This window comes from Neoarius graeffei, chromosome 14 (assembly GCF_027579695.1).
Source record: "Neoarius graeffei isolate fNeoGra1 chromosome 14, fNeoGra1.pri, whole genome shotgun sequence".
Classification (NCBI taxonomy): domain Eukaryota; kingdom Metazoa; phylum Chordata; class Actinopteri; order Siluriformes; family Ariidae; genus Neoarius; species Neoarius graeffei.
Window position 1 is genome coordinate 12,365,599 of NC_083582.1, and position 24,765 is coordinate 12,390,363.

Sequence of the window (24,765 nt, forward strand, 5' to 3'; positions counted from 1 at the left end):
CCTGGGTGTATATAACTGTATCCAGGAGGACTCGCTTCATTTAATGCTATATATTCATTTGGCTTAATCCATGTTTCTGTTAAACACAGTACATTAAACTCCTGATCAGTAATGAGTTCATTAACCATTAGCGCTTTAGATGTAAGAGATCTAATATTTAATAGCCCCACCTTTAGATCAAAGGTGCTGGCAGCAGCTGTACAGTCAGTATGATCTAATTTTATATTGAATAGGTTACTGGAACAAACTCTCTGAAAATTTCTACCTTTTTGTTGAGCTCGGGGAACAGACACAGTCTCGATGTAGTGGACCCTGAGTGACGACTCTGTGCAGCTAGCAGACAGTCGGTTTAGCCTGTTCGTCTGCTCCCTGGCCTTGGCTCTGGATTGTCAGAAATTAACTAGGCCTGTTCTGAGACTATGACCTATGCTGCAGGAAATGAGAGCAGCACCTTCCCGAGTGGGATGGATACCGTCCCGCCCTAACAGGCTAGCAGTGCCCTCAAAATTAGCCCAATTATCTATAAAGCCCACACTGTTTTCAGAGCACCACCTGGACAGCCAGCAGTTCAGCGACCATAACCTGCTGTAAGCTACATCGCCACGCTGCATTGGGATGGGGCCAGAGCATACTACAGCATCGGACATCGCCTTCGCTAATTTAAACACCTCTACAAAGTTACTCTTAGTAACCTCAGATTGTCAAAGGTGTATATCATTAGCTCCTGCATGGATAACTATCTTTGAGAACCTGTGCTTGCCTAGGACCCTAAGATTACCTGCTATGTCCGGCACCCTGGCTCCCGGTATACACCTGACTAAAGCTGCTGGTGCCCCTAAAGGCTGAGCTAATTTCACATGCTGTATGATAGAGTCCCCTATAACCATAGCTCTTTCAGGTTTCTCAGTGGGTGCATCACTAAGGAGAGCAAACCTGTTTGGCACGTGACGCGGAGAGGAGTGGTGCTCCCGTGGGCGAGCCTCAGCGGTAGCTTTGGCTCTACGCTTATGCCGCCGAGACGTCACCCATTCGTCCCGCTGTAAGGGCTCTAATGCCGGAGTTGGGGGATTACTAACTCCACCTAGGGCATCCAGACTTTCCCCTACAGAAACTACACTGTTCTCACGCTCACTGACCTTCTCTAAAGCCTGGACACGCGCTTCTAGCACTGAAATCTTCTCCGTCAGAGAGCTAACTAATCTGCACTTATCACAAATAAAGCTAATAAAGCTATCGCTAGTGACGGAGGAAGAATGACTAAACATCCTGCACTCAGCACACTGAGCAAGCTGAAGGTGTGCCATGATGAAAAGATTCACGTACCTTAAATGAAGATCTGTTGATATTAAAGCAGATCCGATGTGGATGGCCTCTGCTTGTGGTCTTTACACAGGAGGAGAGAAAAAGAAAGCTTCCGGTCTCGACGTTCTTCCGAAAAAAGAAAGAGAAAAAAAAATGGGAAAAAAAACGGAAAAAGACTTAGAAGGCTTATGGAAGACTTATGGAAGGCTGTTCCATAACTGTGGGGCTTTGTAAGAAAAGGCTGTGCCCCCTGATGGACAGTGGTGCTTGAAAGTTTGCAAACCCTTTAGAATGTTCTATATTTCTGCATAAATATGAGCAAAAACATCAGATTTTCACACAAGTCCTAAAAATAGATAAAAAGAACCCAGTTAAACAAATGAAAGAAAATATTATACTTGGTCATTTATTTATTGAGGAAAATGATCCAATATTACATATCTGTGAGTGGCAAAAGTATGTGAACCTCTAGGATGAGCAGTTAATTTGAAGGTGAAATTAGAGTCAGGTGTTTTTAATCAATGGGGTGATAATCAGGTGTGAGTGGGCACCCTGTTTTATTTAAAGAACAGGGATCTATCAAAGTCTGATCTTCACAACACATGTTTGTGGAAGTGTATCATGGCACAAACAAAGGAGATTTCTGAGGACCTCAAAAAAAGCGTTGTTGATGCTCATCAGGCTGAAAAAGGTTACAAAACCATCTCTAAAGAGTTTGGACTCCACCAATCCACAGTCAGACAGATTGTGTACAAATGGAGGAAATTCAAGACCATTGTTACCCTCTCCAGGAGTGGTTGACCAATAAAAATCACTCCAAGAGCAAGATGTGTAATATTCAGCGATGTCACAAAGGACCCCAGGATAACTTCTAAGCAACTGAAGGCCTCTCTCACATTGGCTAATGTTAATATTCATGAGTCCACCATCAGGAGAACATTGAACAACAATGGTGTGCACGGTAGGGTTGCAAGGAGAATGCCACTGCTCTCCAAAAAGAACATTGCTGGTCATCTGCAGTTTGCTAAAGATCATATGGACAAGCCTGAAGGCTACTGAAAAAATGTTTTGTGGATGGATGAGACCAAAATAGAACTTTTTGGTTTCAATGAGAAGTGTTATGTTTGGAGAAAGGAAAACACTGCATTCCAGCATAAGAACCTTATTCCATCTGTGAAACACAGTGGTGGTAGTATCATGGTTTGGGCCTGTTTTGCTGCATCTGAGCCAGGACGGCTTGCCATCATTGATGGAACAATGAATTCTGAATTATACAAGCGAGTTCTAAAGGAAAATATCAGGACATTTGTCTATGAACTGAATCTCAGGAGAAGATGGGTCATGCAGCAAGACAATGACCCTAAGCACACAAGTCGTTCTACCAAAGAATGGTTAAAGAAGAATAAAGTTAATGTTTTGAAATGGCCAAGTCAAAGTCCTGACCTTAATCCAATCGAAATGTTGTGGAAGGACCTGAAGTGAGCAGTTCATGTGAGGAAACCCACCAACATCCCAGAGTTGAAGCTGTTCTGTATGGAGGAATGGGCTAAAATTCCTCCAAGCCGGTGTGCAGGACTGATCAGCAGTTACTGGAAACATTTAGTTGCAGTTATTGCTGCACAAGGGGGTCATACCAGATACTGAAATCAAAGGTTCACATACTTTTGCCACTCACAGATATGTAATATTGGATCATTTTCCTCAATAAATAAATGACCAAGTATAATATTTTTGTCTCATTTGTTTAACTGGGTTCTCTTTATCTACTTTTAGGACTTGTGTGAAAATCTGATGATGTTTTAGGTCATACTTGTATTTATGCAGTAATATAGAAAATTCTAAAGGGTTCACAAACTTTCAAGTACCACTGTAGCCTTCACTATATGAGGTACTATCAGATAGCCTGCACCTTTTGATCTAAGTAGGTGTGGCGGGTTATAAAGGACCAGAAGTTCGCTTAGATACTGTGGCACGAGACCATTCGATGTGAGAGAGGCCTTCAGCTGCTTAGAAGTTATCCTGGGGTCCTTTGTGACCTCACTGACTATTACACCCTTGCTCTTGGAGTGATCTTTGTTGGTTGACCACTCCTGGGGAGTGTAACAATGGTCTTGAATTTCCTCCATTTGTATACAATCTGTCTGACTGTGGATTGGTGGAGTCCAAACTCTTTAGAGATGGTTTTGTAACCTTTTCCAGCCTGATGAGCATCAACAACACTTTTTCTGAGGTCCTCAGAAATCTCCTTTGTTCATGCCATGATACACTTCCACAAACATGTGTTGTGAGGATCAGACTTTGATAGATCCCTGTTCTTTAAATAAAACAGGGTGCCCACTCACACCTGATTGTCATCCCATTGATTCATTGTGCACAATATAAGAAGGGTTTGTTTGACAAGTACAAGTTATTGGGAAATGTAGCCACTTTGCCAAGTTCTGGATGTAGAGCCAAGACAGAGAATGTGGAATATGGGGAATGTGGGGAAGCCATGGCCTAATAGTGAGAGAAGCAGCTTTGGCACCAAAAGGTTGCCAGTTCGATTCTGGACTAGCAAGAATAGCTGAAGTGCCCTTGAGCAAGGCACCTAACTCCCAACTGCTCCCCAGGCTGCTCTGGGTATGTTGTACGTTGCTCTGGGTAAGAGCATCTGCTAAATGCCATTAATGTAATGCAATGTAATGAAGACCCCTCAGATGGGAGGAAATTGGTTTGGATGGTTAGAAACAACCCAGGATCAGGCACTATCTACAGTCAAGCAAATTTTACATGGACTGATAGACTGCTGTTCAAAAAAGAAGCCCCTGCTCCAAAATCTACACCTTCAAGCTTGACTAAAGTTTGTCGCTGATCACATGGAAAAAGAAAAAGCCTTCTGGAGGAAAGTTTTATTGTTAAATAAACAAAGATTGAGTTGTTTGTCCACAATTACCAGATGTACAAAGGAACACTGCACCAATTGTGAAGCGACTGTTAAGCATGGTTAAACAAAGTGGATGGAATAAACAAGGCAGACTACCTCAGAATTTTTTAGCATAACCTCAAACCATCAGTTAGAAAGTTGAATCTTGGAGTCAATTGGGTGTTCCAACAGGACAATGACCTAAATACACATCAAAACTGGTTGTGGAGGATAAAGCAGGATAACATTAAGCTTTTGGAATGCCCTTCCAGAAGTCCTGACCTCAACCCTATCAAAAAGATGTGGACTGTGCTTAAAAATTTGGTCTGTGCCAGTAAACACACAACTTTAATTGCACTTTGCTACTTCGACCAAGAAGAGATATCTAAACAGAATTCTGCCAGAAACTTGTTGATGGCTACCAAAAGCATCTGGTTAAGGTGAAACCTGCTAAGGGACATTTCAACAAATATTAGGTGTGTTGTATGTATAATTTTGACCCTGTGTTGATTTCAGAAAATCCAAAACTTGTGCACCAAATTTCATTTTTTTCTATTAATGGTGTATGCTGTACAATCATTCTTCCCCAAAGAAAGAACAGTGCAGTAGTGTCACATAATTGAAGAACAGTGATGTGATGTCTGGCTTGCCCCACAACACCCCTAAATTTTTGTATTTTCTCACCTAATTTGACAACTCGTATGAGGCGTTCTTTGACACTGACCAAAAGGGTGACAGAATGTTCTTATGGCATTGTTTTATGTCTCATTTTCAACCAAGCACACAAACCACATTCCAAAGAGAAAATACCAATCTGAGCAAACATGCCCACCCAACCCTGTCCGTACTCTTGAGCAATCTCTGCTCTGCATGCACTCAACTCTGCTTGTTTGTGAATGCTTTAGAACTTTCTATATTTCTGCATAAGTATGACTTAAAACATATTTTCACACAAGTCTTAAAAATAGATAAAGAGAACCCAATTAAACAAATGACACAAAATATTATACTTGGTCATTTATTTATTGAGTAAATGATCTAATATTACACATGAATGAGTGGCAAAATTAGATAGAAATAGTAAATAGAAAATTCTAAAGAGTTCACAAACTTTTAAGCACCACTGTAGCTCTTACAGAGCACTCTTTTTTCAGAAAGGTAGTGTTTCCACTTGCTCTTCATGTCATGTCGTGATTTAAATATGAAAAATGTATTTCCAGTTTAATTTTGGGAAATATTTCTTTATTGAATTGTTTGAAATGTGACCTCATGAGTATAAAAACATTTTTGTGATATTTGAGCATGCACACCCGCCCAGACCAACATTCTCTCCCCAGATATAATCTATGTGCCTGGGAAAGTTCCACTGTACACCCAGGAATGAGGCACAAAAACAAGGCCATACTCTCTGGTGCACATACACAAACATGGCAAAGATAAATAAAAGCCATGATTATTGGTCCTGACTCTGATTATTGTTCAGGGTCAAACTTGTAGTGTTGCCAGTCTTCCAAGCAAGTCACAGCAATAATTTATGGCACTAGATGATTTCCTAATCTGACATGATGACCATTGTGAAGGACAAAAATATTGTATAGTTTGATCCCGGCATAAAGGAAACTGGCATAACCCTACATGAAGGCAACCCATACAATGTGTTTTCAACATCTTTTAACAGTGTTTTCTATTTAATTTAGGGTTCAATGTCCATGGTCCATCTGATCCTCTCAATGTCCAGCTGGGAGGCTCAGTGATGCTGCCCTGCTTTGTAGACACTCCTCTACCAATGGAAGAACTGGAAGTGGAGTGGAAAAGAAATGACTCTGAAACTCTAGTGCACTTGTGGCAGGATGGAGAGAGTCGGCCAGAGTCTCAAAACCAGCGTTATCAGGAAAGAGCTCATTTCTTCATTGAGGAGATTGTGAATGGAAACTTCTCTCTCTTCCTTACAAATGTGACCCGGGAAGATGTAGGAGTTTATAAGTGTGTCGTTTACACAAAAGTGGACTCTACTGAAACTCTGATTGAAATAAAGAACATTGGTGGGTAATTTTTTTTCACTTAATTCAAATAATGTTCTGTATAAAACACTTGATTTAAAAAGGAATATTTTAAGTCTTTTACTTTAAGAAACAATTCTCATTTCAGGGCGCTTGGTTGTGTCTGGAGCCCACGTTATATCGGCGTATGCAGGTGAAGATATCAATCTGAATTGCTCTGTAGACTCACATATCCCACCAGAAAATATAGAAGAAGTGTCATGGAAGAAAATGGATGAACATATCTTAGTGTTGCTCTATCAAGAGGGTGAGGTCCTGGTAGATTCGTCCCATGAGAGATACAAAGACAGAGTAGAATTTACTGAAGAAATAAACAAAGGAAACTTCTCATTGAGACTGAAGGATGTCCGAACTGAGGACAAAGGGCGGTATATGTGTTTAGCATTCTCTGGGGAATTGTCAGATAACACAACAGTGGAAGTGCAGCCGCTGGGTAAGTCACTATTTTTTTATGAACAAAATATATAAACCTATAGTTGAGATGTGTGCCTAAATAAGTCAGAAGTGGATTATCCGAGCTAAAATCATGTGGGCTGTGCAGCCCTTAAGAGACCAAAATTGGCCATGCCCATTGGGTAGGAGGGCATACTCTCTGTTCCTTGTCAGTCACAGCATACAACATATTCACCAAGGCTTTTTTTTTCTTTAAAGCATTTTAACTGTCAAATGAAATTGCATTTATTATGGACGCATGTCCATTTAGAAGCTGTTGTGATGAACTATTTCAAAATATCAGCAGTTGTTCTTTACTTCATCACAAATATTAGTGTTATAATGATTTAATAACTCTGGTGTTTGTGCCATGCAGGTTTTTCCTCTATGCATATTGGAATTTTTCTTTTATGTATATTTGGATTTGTAATTGGATCACTTATCCTAGGCTACCAATCTTATGCACATTTTAAAAACAATGGTAAGTCTGCGCTTCATTTGATCACTTCAAGAGTTTGGTAAGGTTACATTTCAACTTAATAAAGTAAACTTAATACAAACATTCTTTTTTGTTTATTTGTAGATGACAGCAAAAGAGCCCTCGCTATAGAGTGTGCACATGTCCTTTGTCCTAATATTACTATGTTCATAGTCTTCATCCTTTGGGGTGTTACTGAGGGTAAGTATTGCTTTCCAGTGACAATGTTTACAACTACTGTATATCACAGTAAACCCCAGAACTACACCCTTGAGCACTTAAAGAGCACACAAAAACTGACAGCAATCTAAACATAAAAAACAACCAAAATAAAAATGTAGAGACATCAATTTGTCTTCCAAAATGTCACTGTGTCATGTTTATTCCTTTATATATATATAGCTTCCCCAGGTTAAAAAAAAGCATATCTATCCTGAAGGGTGCCAGTAATTCTGGAATGGATTGGAATTGTCCTAGTATTTTTTTAAATTGTAAAAATGTATTCATCAGTTAATCAGCAAAGGTCATATTCAGACTTGACAAGTTTATAAGTTAGGCCAATATTTATGCAGGGAATTTTCCTTGTATTTAGAGTCCAGTTACACAGGTACTTACTGTAAACTGATTTCTGAGATCCACCTTCAGATCATTAAAATAAAATAAAAAATTAAAAGACTTATATGAATAAGAAGACAATGACTTTAAAATACATCTGGCTTCCATACTCATTGTTCATCAGCACACAGAACAGCACTTCATCCAGCACTTCCTGTTATTTTGCACGAAGAACTACAAGTACAGTGGCACAAAGTGTGTATCTTAGGGTGAAAATGCTGTATCAACTGTCCTGAATTCCAGCAAATGACAAAATTGTGTTAGGCCAAACTGTCAGACAGTGGCCCTTACCTTAATACTACTCCTCACTCAAACTGATATTACACAAGAACAATGGACTTAAGTTTAATATTAGAAGTGAGTGAAACACACTTCTGTTATAGGCAAACTCCACCTTCACATGCATAATTCTGATCTAACCTCTGAATAGAGCCTACATGTAGTTATTTCTGAGATCTGAATATGATGCATTGAATCTGAATGTGGCCCTGACACTGTGATAGCTTCTGGGCCGTTCAGATTGTCACTGCAGAATATGGGTTTGACTGAGTGGATGAGTCTATTGACCTCAGTTCTTAAAAGGACAAAGTCAACAGAGAGCCTTTTACTCCCTCTGCACCATGGCCGTAACTACCATTGAGGACACCGAGGTCATGTCTTCTGTATTTTTTTCAGAAATTTAAAATTGGTCTACGCTGAATTCGAGCAGTGATCAATGTAAAACGCAGCGTCCACATCCACATGTCATCTGTATTTCCCCCCAATAAAATTCACATTTGTCTAATGTCATCTGAAATCTCTCAGCCTCTATCTCTATCGTTGCCGTGTCTAACACAGCGTCATGCGACGTAGCCTATACTAGTGTCGGCTGGGGAAGTTGGGTTTTGGATAAAACAGGCAGGGTGTAGTCTACGCTCTATCACATATGCCTACCTAACCTAACGTAGGCTAATAGTCACATCGCATTATAGAGCTTTACCTGAGTGCAAAATGAAAACGTTGCAACAAACTAAATTAAGGTTTGGACAGCCAACAGAAGAGCAGGGAAAGAGAAGGAGGGAAGGTGAGAAAATATTATCAGTGCAGTGGCAGACCCTTCAGCGGTGTCATGCCAACTTTCCAAGGGGAAACGTTTCATTGTCATTGCCTATTACATTTTAGTTAGCATTTCGAGAAACATTCAAAACTACATTGTCACAGGCAGCCCTGTGCAGGGCTGACTAAACGGGCTTGTTTGAGTAACTCTCTCTCTTTCTCTCATAACTCTCTCTTTCTCTCTCACTCACTCTCTCACACACACACACACACACACACACACACAAATAATACACTCTCACACACTCTCTCTAATACATAATCTTCACACAGAACTAATAGCCCTACATTCTAATGTAATTTAAGATAATGAAATGTAAATAATGCCAATACTTCAGCGTAGCTGAGCAATACACTCAGTTCAGTTCAGTTTTGACTTTTATGTCAGACAAAACTCCACAGTTATGATGGCACAGTTTTAGAATTGTTGAAGTAAATGTGTTATGAGCCAAACTTACATTACACTCTGTTTCAGAGAATGCATGCAAATGGATCTCAATTCAAGACAGACAGATAGACTGATGCCTTTACATTACTGCTCAGAATGTCTCTACACATACAGACACCCACAAATAACACACAAACTCTCAGTCTCTCTCTCTCTCTCTCTCTCTCTCTCTCTCTCTCTCTCTCTCTCACACACACACACACACACACTATTATTATAAGGTGTAATACAAAAGCTTACAATTCAGCAGTTCAAACCCTTTCTGTCATGTGTATGCTGCAATGTAAATAATGCCAATACTTTAGGTAACTGGTACTTTAGGTATGTATACTCAGTTCAAGAGTTCACTACCTTTCTACTTTTATGTCAGATAAAACACCACAGTTATGGTGCCACAGTTGTAGAATTTTTAAAATAAATGTGTCCACCACCAAATTTATCCTTGGTTTGTTATTTATTTATTTAAGTTGTGCCGGGGGGCCCTTCGGTGCTGTCAGCCATGCTTGACCTCGGTATTTGAAAAATCCTGGTTACGGCCCTGCTCTGCACAGGCCCCAAAGTTCATAGCATCAGGAAAAACAGCTGCCAAAAGCAAAATGCTCTGCAAGGCTTCATGGACTGCCTAATGGAAGCCATTCGCTCATGAAGCACTCTGTCTTCCACAAAAAAAAAAAAATTCCACTGAGAGAGGATCAGCGTTTGACTGAATTGACATGGAAAGCAGTGTATTCACCCACTTGCTGTACTTGCAGTGGAATTCCTTGTGGCATTCCACCTCCATTCCACCCAAAAGTCCACCATGACTGGGGGTGGGGTGTGTGTGTGGGGGTCCGGGCCTTCCATCCAAGATCAATTCTTTTCAGTCCTCCATGACTAAGAAATGTTACAATGCAGTGGCCATTTCAGTCAGAAGTTTGAATGACTCATCATTGCTCATAGCCTATCAGACAGAACTGGAGGAAGAAATGACCACATCACTGATTCCAGCACGGAGGGATGAAGTGTGTGGTCACAGAACTCTACCTGTGCTTTCACAGATGTGCTGTTCTTCAAGTGTCTGGTGGTCTCTCAGGACAGAGCACCATGACTCACCCTGTCAAGTCTCTCCCACAGAGATAACACACAGTTGCCAGGTGCACCTGTGGACCTCCAAAGACCCTGTCAATAGAGTTATAGTGGCCACAATTCATAGCGCTTAAATTGTACCTCCCCAGGAAGCAAATGACTCCCTCCCAGATACCTTGGCAGATGTATGCTCAGGTCATAGCCCATGCATAGGCCTACTGGATCCAAAAACAACAGCTACTATCTGAAGCCTCCACTCAGTGCCCAAACAATCTTTCAGAGCCTAGAGACACATAGATTACAAAGTCCTATAACCCCAGTGTGACACAAAGAAGCCGAGCTGATATGGTCGATACCTCATGAGGTAAGCAATACTGGCTTCTATTCTCTTGGGGTTTTCTAACCTCCCAGAAGGGAGGGGGCCTTCTTGCACTGAACAATACCAGAGAAAGTACAAGTTCAGAATGCTAACACGTGCAGACCTTATCCACTATGTTGCACCCAAGCGATTCGTTCACATACATCAACTTGAAAGGTGTGTTGAATAAGGCCGTCTGCACATGTTGGCACACAAACTGACTCTGCTTCAGCTCATGGTTCCTGTCACTGAGAGCCACTCATGTCCCTGGTGTGATGATTCTGGCCACAGATTTATTGTTCAAAGGTAATCAAAGTTATGGAGATTGGTAGCTCTGCAATAAAGTAACAGTTCACCTATGGGCAGTTTACTGACATGAAGAAATAAGTTTCTTTACCTCAAAAGAGAACATGCAGTGCCCTCTGTTTTATTCCCAAAACAATCAGGATACCCCAATGGGGATATTGCACTTGTACACGAGTGGCTGTCAACCCACTTGTTTGTGCCAAAACACTAACCAGGGTAATAGAACGGAAAGTTGCGCCTTTTTGGTAGTCCCCCTTGCTGTCCAGGGAAACACTGGCTGGCTGACATTCTTCAACTGCTTTGTGGCTGCCAGTGCCCCCTTCCTATGTGCTGAGCTCTACTATCTCAGGCTTGTGGGGAACCTTGGAACCTTTTTGAGAAGGGGTGCATGGCCTCATGGTCAGTTACCTTCCAGTGTTCCATTCCTACAGGAACAGCTAGATAGGGGCAAAGTCTTCTCTACCATTATCTCGCTGCCATTTCAGCTTGTCATGTAGGTTTTGGGAATGCAACAGTGGCCTGTCAAGGATTGATAGCAGACGGAGGGCCTTTCTGTGCGGAGTTTGCATGTTCTCCCCGTGTCCGCGTGGGTTTCCTCCGGGTGCTCCGGTTTCCCCCACAGTCCAAAGACATGCAGGTTAGGTTAACTGGTGACTCTAAATTGACCGTAGGTGTGAATGGTTGTCTGTGTCTATGTGTCAGCCCTGTGATGACCTGGCGACTTGTCCAGGGTGTACCCCGCCTTTCGCCCAAAGTCAGCTGGGATAGGCTCCAGCTTGCCTGCAACCCTGTAGAACAGGATAAAGCGGCTAGAGATAATGAGATGAGATGAGTGACAAACAGGCAAACAATCCACATCGGCAGGCAATCTCATGAACGGGAAATGAGCAAAAGGTCAGGCGAGGCACAAACAGACTAACACAGGCACAGAGAAAAATGGAAATGAGGAACAGGCACAGGAATCAGAAAACCAGGAAATCTACTACGGAAACACGACTTGGTAAAGTGGCACAACAAACTCAATATTTCGCACTAAGTGTGCGTTTTCAGTCTTTTTATATAGGAATGCTGATGCGTCTTGATTATGTGCATGTGAGTAAGCCTCGTTAACAGCACACGTGTGAGAGTTTGCTCGGTGCATGCGCAGTCCGGAGAACGCCCGAGAGTTCTTTAGGTGCACACACCAAAGTGTGCAGGTCTGAAAATTCCTCTTATTTGCTGATTCATGAAAAGGGCTCCTTGACCCCACCCCACCTTTGATCACTACAAAGAACTTGGCTGTGGTGCTGGAAGTATTATCAGAACCTTTTTTCGAGCCTCTGGATCAGTTAGATCTTAACACACTTTCTTTGAAAATGGTAATGTTGCTGACACTGGCTTTAGCAAAGTGCATTGGTGAAATCCATGCTTGTAGCTATTTTAGTAAATCCATCTTGTTTGCATGTCTGTGAAGATTCTCAGTCATCCAGGTACGTAGTAATCTGTGGTTGGTAGAAGAGAGCAACTGGACTTGCTTGAAGATTCTTGAAAACGTTTCACCTCTCATCTGAAAGGCTTCCTCAGTTCTGTCTGACTAATAGGGAGTATCAGGTATTTATCCTCAAGGATAAATACCTGATACTCCCTATTAGAGCCTTGAGGATCGTTCATTTTTGTCAACCTGGAACGGCCATCACTGAACAGAGGTGGGTGTCTAAAGCCCTATTCGCACAGGATAAGTATTACCTGTGGACCTCTGGTAATTCAGAATAATTACAGAGAATGTCTGAGTTCTTAGACCCGTGTGAATGCGCCATGTCTGTAATTTGCCAAGTAATAATTCCGCCGCGAATTACCTACTGTGTTTCGGCAAAACACAGATGTCCAGTGGTAATACAAGTCCCGTGTGAATGCGCATGTCTGTGTTTGTAATTATTAAATGCGCGTCTCTTGTACTTTTCTGGAGTGAATAATGGAGGATACAGGCGAAATTTTGATAAACAGCATTTCAGGGGCAAGTGGTAGTAGGCCTATCCCATATTTGAACCAGATAAGCAGAAACAGCTCCAAGAAGAAAGCACGAAGAATCTTCAACTGGATGGCTTGTGTGGCAGCATATGGTAAGGAGCCACGCTAACCCCCATGACACAGCAATATGAAGATATTTTGGTTAACGGAGGGAAGACAAATGTTCGTTTAGCAAAATACCCGGCTATGTGTAAACAGCGCCATAAACTGCCTGTTCACTTACATTGTCATCTCGAGACTGTTTTCATTTGCAGTGACCCCGCCTTCTCATTTTGAGAGCGTGGAGCAAACATACTGCATCCCTATCATATGCGTTTCCCCTCTCTTAATTTGGATACAGTGCTATTCTTATGCCTACTGTGTTTTCATCCTACCTTATTAATGCACCATTAATGTACTACAGTAATATGTTGGCACTTCCAACATGCTACAACTGTATTGATTGTTGCCAAACGCGCCTTTATTCTAACCACCTACCCAACCTTGTTTATAGCTGATATCTGGTACCCTGATAGAAGACCCAGGGAGAGAGGCCTGTCCTTCTGGGAAGTGGAGGTGCTGGAGAACTTTCGGGAGAAAGACTGGTACCAAAACTTCTGAATGCCCAAAGAGGCCTTTGAGAGCTGTGTGACCACCTGCGCCCACACATTAAGCCCCAAACCACCAACATGCTGGCACCAATACCTGTTGAGAAGAGGGTGGCACTCACAATCTACAGTAATTCAGTGAATTACAGACTTTTGCTTATCCCGTCCGAATGCGCCACACAATAACACAGAGGTGCGGGGGTAATTGAGAATTACCAGAGGTCCATAGGTAATACTTATCCCGTGCGAATAGGGCTTAAGACATCTTTTATCAGCCACCTACAATGCAGCCATCAGAATTCTGATTCTATGATGATCCATGAGAGGAGGTGAAACATTTTCAAGAATCTTCAAGCAAGTCCAGTTGCTCTCTTCTACCAACCACAGATCATCTTGTTTGCAGTTTCTACAGAGTGAGATTCAAGTCTTACTGGAACCTAATCCTATATTCATCCCCAAAGTTAACATCACATCATTTACATGCCAGGTGATTATATTATTGGCCTTCTATCTCCCTCTATTTGTTTCTCAAAGGCAAGAACATTCAAATGCTCTCTGCCCATTCCACACACTGTGGCCTTTTGTTGACATGACAATGGGGATCAGGAAATCTGACAAGCTGTGTGTGCCATGGGCCTCAGTTGGTCAGACTGATCACGAAACACAACTTCTCACACTGGATCATAGAAGCTACAGCCTCCCACAGGCTTGCACACCCACTCTACTAGGGGAATGGCCACATCCTGGACTTGAGGTTGCATAGATTTGACATAATTTTAATTAAACCCACTCTGGTGCATTCTGTAGTCTGTGTATAGTGTATGTAGACAGTCTCGGTGACATTGCACTGGGGATTCTAAAGCAGGAGTAAATTCAGCCTCTGGGATGCACACATCACATCTGCCAATCAGTCCTGGCTGGTGTAATGGAATAGTGCTTCTGAGCGACAATCTGAAGATGCCTCACTCGTGCCCCCTGTAATGGAAATTTCTAATAAACACTTCAGAACGCTTAGCAGTCGTCTTTTCAGTTATTTATTATAGTAGATCATATAAAGATATATAAAATAGGAAAGGAAAGAGAAGAATAGAAGAAGAGTAGAAGACACCACTCCAGTGATGCCGAGAGTACGCGCACTCTGAGTTGTGTTTTAGTGGCTGTTATCTATTATACTCTAAAGGCATTCGCTTACTGCTTGCATCTTCACGTGATTGGCTCAAGATTTTCTATGAAGCTTTGTTAAAGCGTGCACCTGGAGTGCTCTGGTATGTGCAGGCAGATGCGTAGTTATGGAGAACTCAGGCACCCTGCTTATCACCAGCCAAGGCCACAGAAAGGCGATTACAGCATTGGAAAAACAACTCTTCTCAGTAACTAAGCCACTTTAGCTCAACATACAGAAACACAGAGAACAATAATGTTCGTCCATTAAGTCACTTGAGCTCAACATACAGAAACACAGAGAATAATAATGTTCGTCCATTAAATTTCCCTCACATTTCCCCCCTTTTTATCCTATAGGATAATAATTGCTAAAAGGAAAGAACTGTACACAGTTTCAGTGATAAGAGTTCCCAGAGAGATTCGACTTAACACATCATTGAGTGTACAGGGATAATGCTAAGGCTGTTTTTTATAAGATATAGAGGTCTTAAGTTAATGCTAGCAAGCCATATACATAGATCAGGAATAGTAGAACAGGAAACAATCATAATGAAAGTGTTTTAAATCAGGACTAGTTTCATGTCAACTATGCTGATGTCATCGAACGGTGGGTTATCGTCTTCGTGTGGGTTTGGAGGCCAGTCAGGCAAGTCGTCTGAGTCTATTTTCACCATCTGGTAACCAATATTTGTCAGCTGCCTCTGAAACACAGATATACAACATTGACAGAAAACAGGGAGCAAACATAGCATCACAATCACTAAAGCTAGGACCAGTATGGTGGATAGAATCAGAGTCTTCCATCCACTGAACTAACACGATCAGCTGTCTTCAACTCCTCCATGTTCATCTGCTTGTAATTGTTTAGCAACCTTGCACATCTTGTTCAGTGCCTCAATGATGTTACCGAGTTAACCCTTGCCCTTCTTGACGTGTATTGATGCTCAGAGGGCGGGCACGCCCTATCAGCCCTCATCCCACCTCACCGGGACTTGGAGGAAACTCGAAACCCTAAGACTTATCTATCGGCTAGACACTGAAATACTCTTCCCTATTGAGGGTGCGTGTGTGATTGATGTGATACTTGCACTGTTCCATGCAGTGATGCCTTTCTTCCTCACGAGCTTTAGTCAGTGTCTGGTCACTTAGGCCTTCCTCTTCCTCCTGCTCAGCTGGTTCAGGAACCCTCCTGTAGTGGCTAGCGTGGATCCACATCACTCTGCCTGTGACCTTCACTGCCGTTGGGGTTGCGAGCAGGACCTGGAATGGGCCATTCCACCGTGGCTTGTTCCACTTGGTTCGTCGGAAGTCCTTCACTACTATCCAATCCCCTGGTTGTAGATCCCTCAGTGGGTTTGGGAAGTGCTTCTTTTACCTGTTTGTGGATAAATTTCAAAGCAGAGGACAATGTTGCACAGTAATTCAACATTGCATTATCACACAGTCTGCTGTTCGGCAGTGTTCCTTGGGCTGGCCCTATCCCCATGTTGGGTACTCATCCAAACAGAATTTTAAATGGGCTTAACCCATGTTTAGGCCTAGTTTGCATCCTCATTTGTGTGAGTACTACAGGGAGGACCTTTGTCCATCCTAGCCCTGTTTCTGCACAAGCTTTGCTTAGTTTATTTTTAAGTGACCCATTTTCCCTCTCTACTGCTCCCGCACTGGCAGGATGATAGGCACAATGTTGTTTCAGGTCTATCCCTAGGAATACTCCTATTTTCTTTAGGGCTGCATTAACAAAGGGTGTTCCATTGTCACTTGAGATTTTGCTAGGTACAGTATACCCCACCTAGGAATTATATCTCTGAGGAGTGCTTTGACTACCACCTCTGAGTCTTGTTTAGCTGTGGGGAATACTTCAACCCATTTTGAAAACATGTCAACTATTACCAGGCAATACCTTTTCCCTTCACTAGGTGTCAGTTCAATAAAGTCCATTTGGAGGTGATCAAATGGTTTGTCTGGTATTGGGTGCGCTGCTTGAGTTAGTTTGATACCTTGACCTGCATTATGTTGTGCACATATCAAGCATTGCTTGCAAAATTTCGCAGCATAATTTGAAAACCCCTTTGTGAACCATCTCTTTGTTACTTCTGCTACCATCCCCCCTTTTGACACATGGGTGAGCCCATGTGCCAATTTTGCATAGAAAGGGAACATGTATTTTGGTAGACAGGGACTGCCCGAGGGACAAACCCAGACCAAGTTTGCAAAGATCAATCAATCAATCAAGTTTATTTGTACAGCGCTTTTAACAATAAACATTGTCGCAAAGCAGCTTTACAGAATTTGAACGACTTAAAACATGAGCTAATTTTATCCCTAATCTATCCCCAATGAGCAAGCCTGTGGCGACGGTGGCAAGGAAAAACTCCCTCAGACGACATGAGGAAGAAACCTCGAGAGGAACCAGACTCAAAAGGGAACCCATCCTCATTTGGGCAACAACAGACAGCCTGACTATAATATTAACAGTTTTAACAGGTATAACCCTCAACTGTCCTCATGGGGCCGTCCTTCACAGGAGTGGGGCGATAAAACTCCGACCAGACACAGGGCACCAGGATGGATCAAGCAGGTCCGAGGGGCAGAAGAGGCCAGCATCTCAATCCCAGGATCAACATGTAACTCAGAGGGACAGATTGGGGGGGAGAAAACACGTTGTTAGGTATGCCCTAAAAATGACAAGTATTAAATCTGTGTGGTAGGCTCGCAGAGACAAGAGTCTTTACATCAGGCATGACACACAATGGCATGTTAATATGGTAAAAAATATATCATGACCTGCTCTGGCTGGATGCTAGATTGGGTGATGGGAGCACACTCCTCAGCAATGATGAGATGCAGATGGGACCCTTAGGCCTGGCCAAGACAATTCAGTTACATTTCACCGGGTCTGGGACATGCGACAGAATGTCTGACGGCCGATTCCCTGCAGGCTACGATAGCCAGTCGAGGTCCCCACCGTCTCCACCAAAAGATTTCCTGTTGACTCCATGTAACTCAGAGGGACAGATTTGGAGTGGGGGGGGGGGAGAGAAAGAAAACACAGGTGGTTAGGTATGCCCAATGTCACCTGAATAAGTAGGAACAGTATACATATTGCACCGAGTACAAGCAGGGACTCCGGCAACTAACTATGACAGCATAACTAAAAGGAGAGAGCCAGAAGGTAACACAGGCATGAGGGAGCCCCGGGACATAAAGCAGCCAGCCACTGCACCGTCAACAAACTCGAGTGAGCAAGCGAGTGGGGACTGACAGCATCCATACATCCCAGTTTACCAAAACACTCTATGTCTGAGGACCCTCCAGACCTACTCCTTTACCTCATAAACACCATTAACAAAAGGCTTGACTAAACAGATATGTTTTCAGCCTAGACTTAAATGCTGAGACTGTGTCTGATTCCCGAACATTACTTGGAAGGCTGTTCCATAACAGTGGGGCTTTGTAAGAAAAGGCTCTGCCCCCTGATGTAGCCTTCACTATACGAGGTACCAGCAGATAGCCTGCACCTTTTGATCTAAGTAGGCGTGGCGGGTCATAGAGGAGCAGAAGTTCACTCAGGTACTGTGGTGCGAGACCATTTAGTGCTTTAAAGGTCAATAGTAGTATTTTATAATCAATATGAAATTTGATTGGGAGCCAATGCAGTGTGGATAAGACAGGCGTGATGTGGTCATATTTTCTAGTTCTAGTAAGGACTCTTGCTGCGGCATTTTGAACTAACTGGAGCTTGTTTATGCACTTATTGGAACATCCAGACAGTAAGGCATTACAATAATCCAACCTGGAGGTAACGAAAGCATGGACTAGTTTTTCTGCATCATGCAATGACATTAAATTTCTTATCTTTGCAATATTTCTGAGATGAAAGAAAGCTATACGGGTGATGTTATCAATGTGAGTTTTGAATGAAAGACTGGGGTCAATAATCACTCCGAGGTCTTTTACTGCTGCACGTGAAGAAACAGAAAGGCCATCCAGAGTTACTGTGTAATCAGAAAACTTACTTCTAGCTGTATGTGGTCCTAGCACAAGTACTTCAGTCTTGTCAGAGTTAAGCAGAAGGAAATTTATAAGCATCCAGTGTCTAATGTCCTTAACACATTCCTCAGTTTTATTAAGCTGGTGTCTCTCATCAGGTTTTGCAGAGACATACAACTGTGTGTCATCAGCATAACAGTGGAAACTAATACAATGTTTACGAATAATATCGCCCAGAGGTAACATATATAGAGAAAAAAGCAGTGGACCCAAGACAGAACCTTGTGGAACACCAAACTTTACCTCGGTACGTCTAGAAATATCACCATTTATATCAACATACTGATAACGATCAGTTAGATAAGACCTGAGCCAGGAGAGGGGCATTCCCTTAACTCCCACAACATTTTCTAGTCTATCCAGAAGAATGGAATGATCAATGGTATCAAATGCTGCACTAAGGTCAAGCAACACAAGTAGCGAGACACAGCCCTGATCAGACGCCAACAGTAGGTCGTTTACTACTTTAACCAGTGCTGTCTCTGTGCTATGATGAGGTCTAAATCCTGACTGATACATTTCATGGATGTTATTCCTATGTAAATATGAGCATAACTGCTGTACCACAGCTTTTTCAAGGATCTTGGAGATAAAGGGGAGGTTTGATATTGGCCGATAATTGGACAGCTGACAGGGATCAAGGTCAGGTTTTTTAATCAGGGGTTTGATAACTGCTAGTTTAAAGGATTTGGGTACATAGCCAATCATAAGAGAAGAATTTATTATTTTTAGAAGCGGTTCAATTACTCCAGGCATTATCTGTTTGAATAGATGTGTCGGTAAGGGATCTAGTACGCAAGTTGAGGCTTTTGATGTAGAGATTAATGAAAGTAATTCAGTTTCTGGGCGGCACGGTGGTGTAGTGGTTAGCGCTGTCGCCTCACAGCAAGAAGGTCCTGGGTTCGAGCCCCGGGGCCGGCGAGGGCCTTTCTGTGTGGAGTTTGCATGTTCTCCCCGTGTCCGTGTGGGTTTCCTCCGGGTGCTCCGGTTTCCCCCACAGTCCAAAGACATGCAGGTTAGGTTGACTGGTGACTCTAAAATTGACCGTAGGTGTGAATGTGAGTGTGAATGGTTGTCTGTGTCTATGTGTCAGCCCTGTGATGACCTGGCGACTTGTCCAGGGTGTACCCCGCCTTTCGCCCGTAGTCAGCTGGGATAGGCTCCAGCTTGCCTGCGACCCTGTAGAAGGATAAAGCGGCTAGAGATAATGAGATGAGATGAGATGAATTCAGTTTCTTTTAGGGGAGTAAAACATTCTAACTGATGATCTGATACAGTTATATTGTTAACTACAAGGTCACTTTCATTGTCTAACCTTAAATTAGTAGTTTGAATTTTTTGTCGGATATTCTCAATTTTGTCATTAAAAAAATTCATGAAGTCGTTGCTACTACATACTGCAGGTGTGCATGTGTTGATAGTGGACTTATTCCTGGTTAATTTTGCTACAGTATTAAATAGGAATCTAGGATTATTTTTGTTATCTTCTATTAGGGAGGAGAGATACGTTGATCTCTCCTCCCTAAGATACCTCCTGCCTGTTTCCAGACTCGTCTCTTGTCCTGGGTGGCAGTGCTCTGAAGGTCCGCTAGCTGTAAACAGGGGGTAGAAACCTGAGGAAAAGCAAGGTTAGAGGGTGAACTGGAAGCTGAGGCTGCACACTTAGCTGCCGCATCTGCCCTGGCATTTCCTTGAGACACAAGATTCAGTATTGTTAGTATGGGCAGCACACTTACACACAGCAATGGCTCTAGGGAGTAGAATAGCATCCAACAACTCAGAGACCAGTTTATGATGTGCAATGGGAGATCCTGTGCTAGTGAGAAAATTTCTGTGTTTCCAAATGGTGCCAAAATTGTGCACAATGCCAAATGTGTACCTGCTATCTCATCTCGTCTCATCTCATCTTCTTCTGCTTTATCCGGGACCGGGTCGCGGAGGCAGCAGTCTAAGCATGGAAGCCCAAACTTCCCTTTTCCCAGACACCTCGGCCAGCTCCTCGGGAAGAACACCGAGGCGTTCCCAGGCCAGCCGAGAGACATAGTCCCTCCAGCGTGTCCTGGGTCTTCCCCGGGGCCTCCTCCCGGGGGGACATGCCTGGAACACCTCCCCAGGGAGGCGTCCAGGAGGCATCCGAAAAAGATGCCCGAGCCACCTCAGCTGATTCCTCTCGATGTGGAGGAGCAGCGGCTCTACTCCGAGCTCCTCCCGAGTGACTGTGCTTCTCACCCTATCTCTAAGCGAGCGCCCAGCCACCCTGCGAAGGAAGCTCATTTCGGCCGCTTGTATCTGCGATCTTGTTCTTTCGGTCATTATCCAAAGCTCATGACCATAGGTGAGAGTCGGAACGTAGATCGACCGGTAAATTGAGAGCTTCGCCTTTTGGCTCAGCTCCTTCTTCACCACGACGGACTGGTAAAGCGACCGCATCACTGCGGAGGCTGCACCGATCCGCCTGTCGATCTCATGCTCCATCCTTCCCTCACTCGTGAACAAGATCCCGAGATACTTAAACTCCTCCACTTGAGGCAGGACTTCTCCACCAACCTGGAGAGGGCAAGCCACCCTTTTCCGGTTGAGAACCATGGCCTCGGACTTGGAGGTGCTGATTCTCATCCCAGCCGCTTCACACTCGACTGCAAACCACCCCAGTGCATGCTGAAGGTCCTGGTTTGAAGAAGCCAAAAGGACAACATCATCCGCAAAAAGCAAAGATGAAATCCTGTGGTCCCCAAACAGGATTCCTTCCGGCCCCTGGCTGCGCCTAGAAATTCTGTCCATAAAAATTATGAACAGAACCGGTGACAAAGGGCAGCCCTGCCGGAGTCCAACATGCACTGGGAACAGGTCTGACTTACTGCCGGCAATGCGAACCAGACTCTTGCTCCGTTCGTACAGGGACCAGACAGCCCTTAGCAAAGAGCCCCGGACCCCATACTCCCGAAGCACCGCCCACAGAAGACCACGGGGGACACGGTCAAATGCCTTTTCCAGATCCACAAAGCACATGTGGACTGGTTGGGCAAACTCCCATGAACCCTCGAGCACCCTATGAAGGGTATAGAGCTGGTCCAGTGTTCCGCAACCAGGATGAAAACCGCATTGTTCCTCCTGGATCCTAGGTTTGACTATTGGTCGAATTCTCCTCTCCAGTACCCTGGAGTAAACCTTCCCTGGGAGGCTGAGAAGTGTGATTCCCCTATAATTGGAGCACACTTTCCGGTCCCCTTTCTTAAAAAGAGGGACCACCACCCCAGTCTGCCACTCCAGAGGCACTGTCCCCGACCGCCACGTGATGTTGCAGAGGCGTGTCAACCAAGACAGCCCCACAACATCCAGAGACTTGAGATACTCAGGGCGGATCTCATCCACCCCCGGTGCCTTGCCACCGAGGAGCTTGCAAACCACCTCAGTGACTTCGGCTTGGGTAATGGACGAGTCCACCTCTGAGTCATCAGCCTCAGTCTCCTCAATGGAAGACATGATGGTGGGATTGAGGAGACAATGTCCCCAGTCGAGGTCAACAGCTCCCCACCCGCACTGTAAACAGTGTTGGCAGAGTACTGCTTCCCCCTCCTGAGGCGCTGGACGGTTTGCCAGAATTTCTTCAAGGCCGACCGATAGTCCTTCTCCATGGCCTCCCCGAGCTCCTCCCAGTTCCGAGTTTTTGCCTCCGCAACTACCCGAGCTGCAGCACGCCTAGCCTGCCGATACCAGTCAGCTGCCTCAGGAGTCCCGGAGGTCAACATGGCCTGATAGGACTCCTTCTTCAGCTTGACAGCATCCCTTACTTCTGGTGTCCACCACCGGGTTCGGGGACTGCCGCCATGACAGGCACCGGAGACCTTGCGGCCACAGCTCCAAACAGCTGCGTCCACAATGGAGGTAGAGAACATGGTCCACTCAGACTCAATGTCCCCCGCCTCCCTCCGAAGCTGGGAAAAGCTCTCCTGGAGGTGGGAGTTAAAGACCTCCCCAACAGAGTGCTCAGCCAGATGTTCCCAGCAGACCCTCACCATACGTTTGGGCCTGCCAGGTCTGTCCAGCTTCCTCCTCCGCCAGCGGATCCAACTCACCACCAGGTGGTGATCAGTTGACAGCTCAGCCCCTCTCTTCACCCAAGTGTCCAAGACATAGGGCCGGAGATCAGATGAAACGACAACAAAGTCTATCATCGACCTCCGACCTAAGGTGTCCTGGTGCCACGTGCACTTATGGACACCCCTATGCTCGAACATGGTGTTCGTTATGGACAAACCATGACTAGCACAGAAGTCCAATAACAAAACACCACTTGGGTTCAGATCGGGGAGGCCATTCCTCCCAACCATGCCCCTCCAGGTGTCACTGTCATTGCCCATGTGAGCATTGAAGTCCCCCAGTAGCACAATGGAGTCCCTAGTCTGAGCACCCCTCAGTACCTCTCCCAGAGACTCCAAGAAGGCCAGATACTTTATACTGCTATTTGGCCCGTAGGCACAAACAACAACAAGAGCTCTCTCCCCAATCCGAAGGCGCAGAGAGGCGACCCTCTCGTTCACTGGGGTAAACTCCAACACATGGTGGCTGAGCTGGGGAGCTATAAGCAAGCCCACACCAGCCCGCCACCGCTCACTATGGGCGACTCCAGAGAAGTGGAGAGTCCAGCCCCTCTCAAGGAGCTGGGTTCCAGAGCCCAAGCTGTGCGTGGAGGTGAGCCCGACTATCTCTAGCCGGTACCTCTCAACCTCCCGCACAAGCTCAGGCTCTTTCCCCCCCAGCGAAGTGACATTCCATGTCCCAACAGCTAGCTGCTGTGTCCGGGGATCAGGTCGTCGAGGCCCCTGCCTTCAACTGCCACCCAATCCACACTGCACCAGTCCCCTACTGCTACCTCTGTGGGTGGTGAACCCACAGGAGGTCAGGCCCACGTCACCTCTTCAGGCTGAGCCCGGCCGGGCCCCATGGGCAAAGGCCCGGCCACCAAGCGCTCGCATACGAGCCCCAACCCCGGGCCTGGCTCCAGGGTGGGGCCCCGGCTACACCATACCGTGCGACGTCACAGTCCTTGATTGTTTCTCCATAAGGGTTTTGGTGAACCAATGCCAAATGTGTACCTGCTATCTGTAAAAATATTGACAGATTGCCCTGCCGCCAATTTGCATGCCTCAGTGAGGGCCCAGAGCTCTGCGGCCTGCGCCGACAGGTTCGAGGGTAGATGCGACGCCTTGAGAACCTCGTGATCTGAGACTACGGCAAAACCTACTTTGTTCTTTCCCATCTCTGGGTCTCTGGAGGCTGAACCATCCACATAGAGGATCATGTCTGGATTTTCCAAAGGGTCGCTCTTTAAGTCTGCCCTGGGGGAACAAAAATCATTAGTGAGAGCAACACAGTCATGTGGCTCTCCATCGTCCTCTGTAGGGAGAGGAGAGGCAGGATTCAGAACAGTACAACGTTTCACAATGATATTAGGCATATCAAGTATGACAGTGTTATACTTCAACCATCTCTGTGCTGACAAATGTGACGTCTTTTTCTCCAACAGAAGCAGGGAGACAGCATATGGGACCAAAAGGGTAAGGTTAGAATACCCCACAATATTTCTGGAGGCAGTTATTGCCTTTTCAGCTGCAGCAACTGCACGCAGGCAAACAGGAAGTCCAGCCACCACTGGATCCAGCCTGCTGGAGAAGTAGGCTACAGGTCTCAATCTATCCCCGTGTTTCTGCAAAAGAACAGAGGTCATAAAAACCCTTCTTTTCATCTACACTTTGAACAAATGGTTTATTGGGGTCAGGCAGTCCCAGTGTGGGTGTGATCTGCAGAGCGGTCTTTAGGGACGTCAGGCGCGTGGGACAGCCACAGCATTGACTGCTTGCAGATCTTGGACAAACCTCCACTCATCGGGCTA

General features: G+C 44.6%; 1 protein-coding gene across 2 annotated transcripts in view; it reads left to right on the forward strand.

Annotated features, from left to right (window-relative positions):
• The window catches only part of LOC132897975 (uncharacterized), a 126,525-nt gene that overhangs the window by 2,481 nt on the left and 99,279 nt on the right, over positions 1–24,765 (forward strand). For both annotated transcript variants that reach the window (XM_060939290.1, XM_060939291.1), the window contains exons 2-5: positions 5,902–6,246; positions 6,353–6,697; positions 7,073–7,177; positions 7,280–7,375. In XM_060939290.1, coding sequence (XP_060795273.1) covers positions 5,902–6,246; positions 6,353–6,697; positions 7,073–7,177; positions 7,280–7,375 — 891 coding nt within the window. The remainder of the gene's footprint in view (positions 1–5,901; positions 6,247–6,352; positions 6,698–7,072; positions 7,178–7,279; positions 7,376–24,765) is intronic.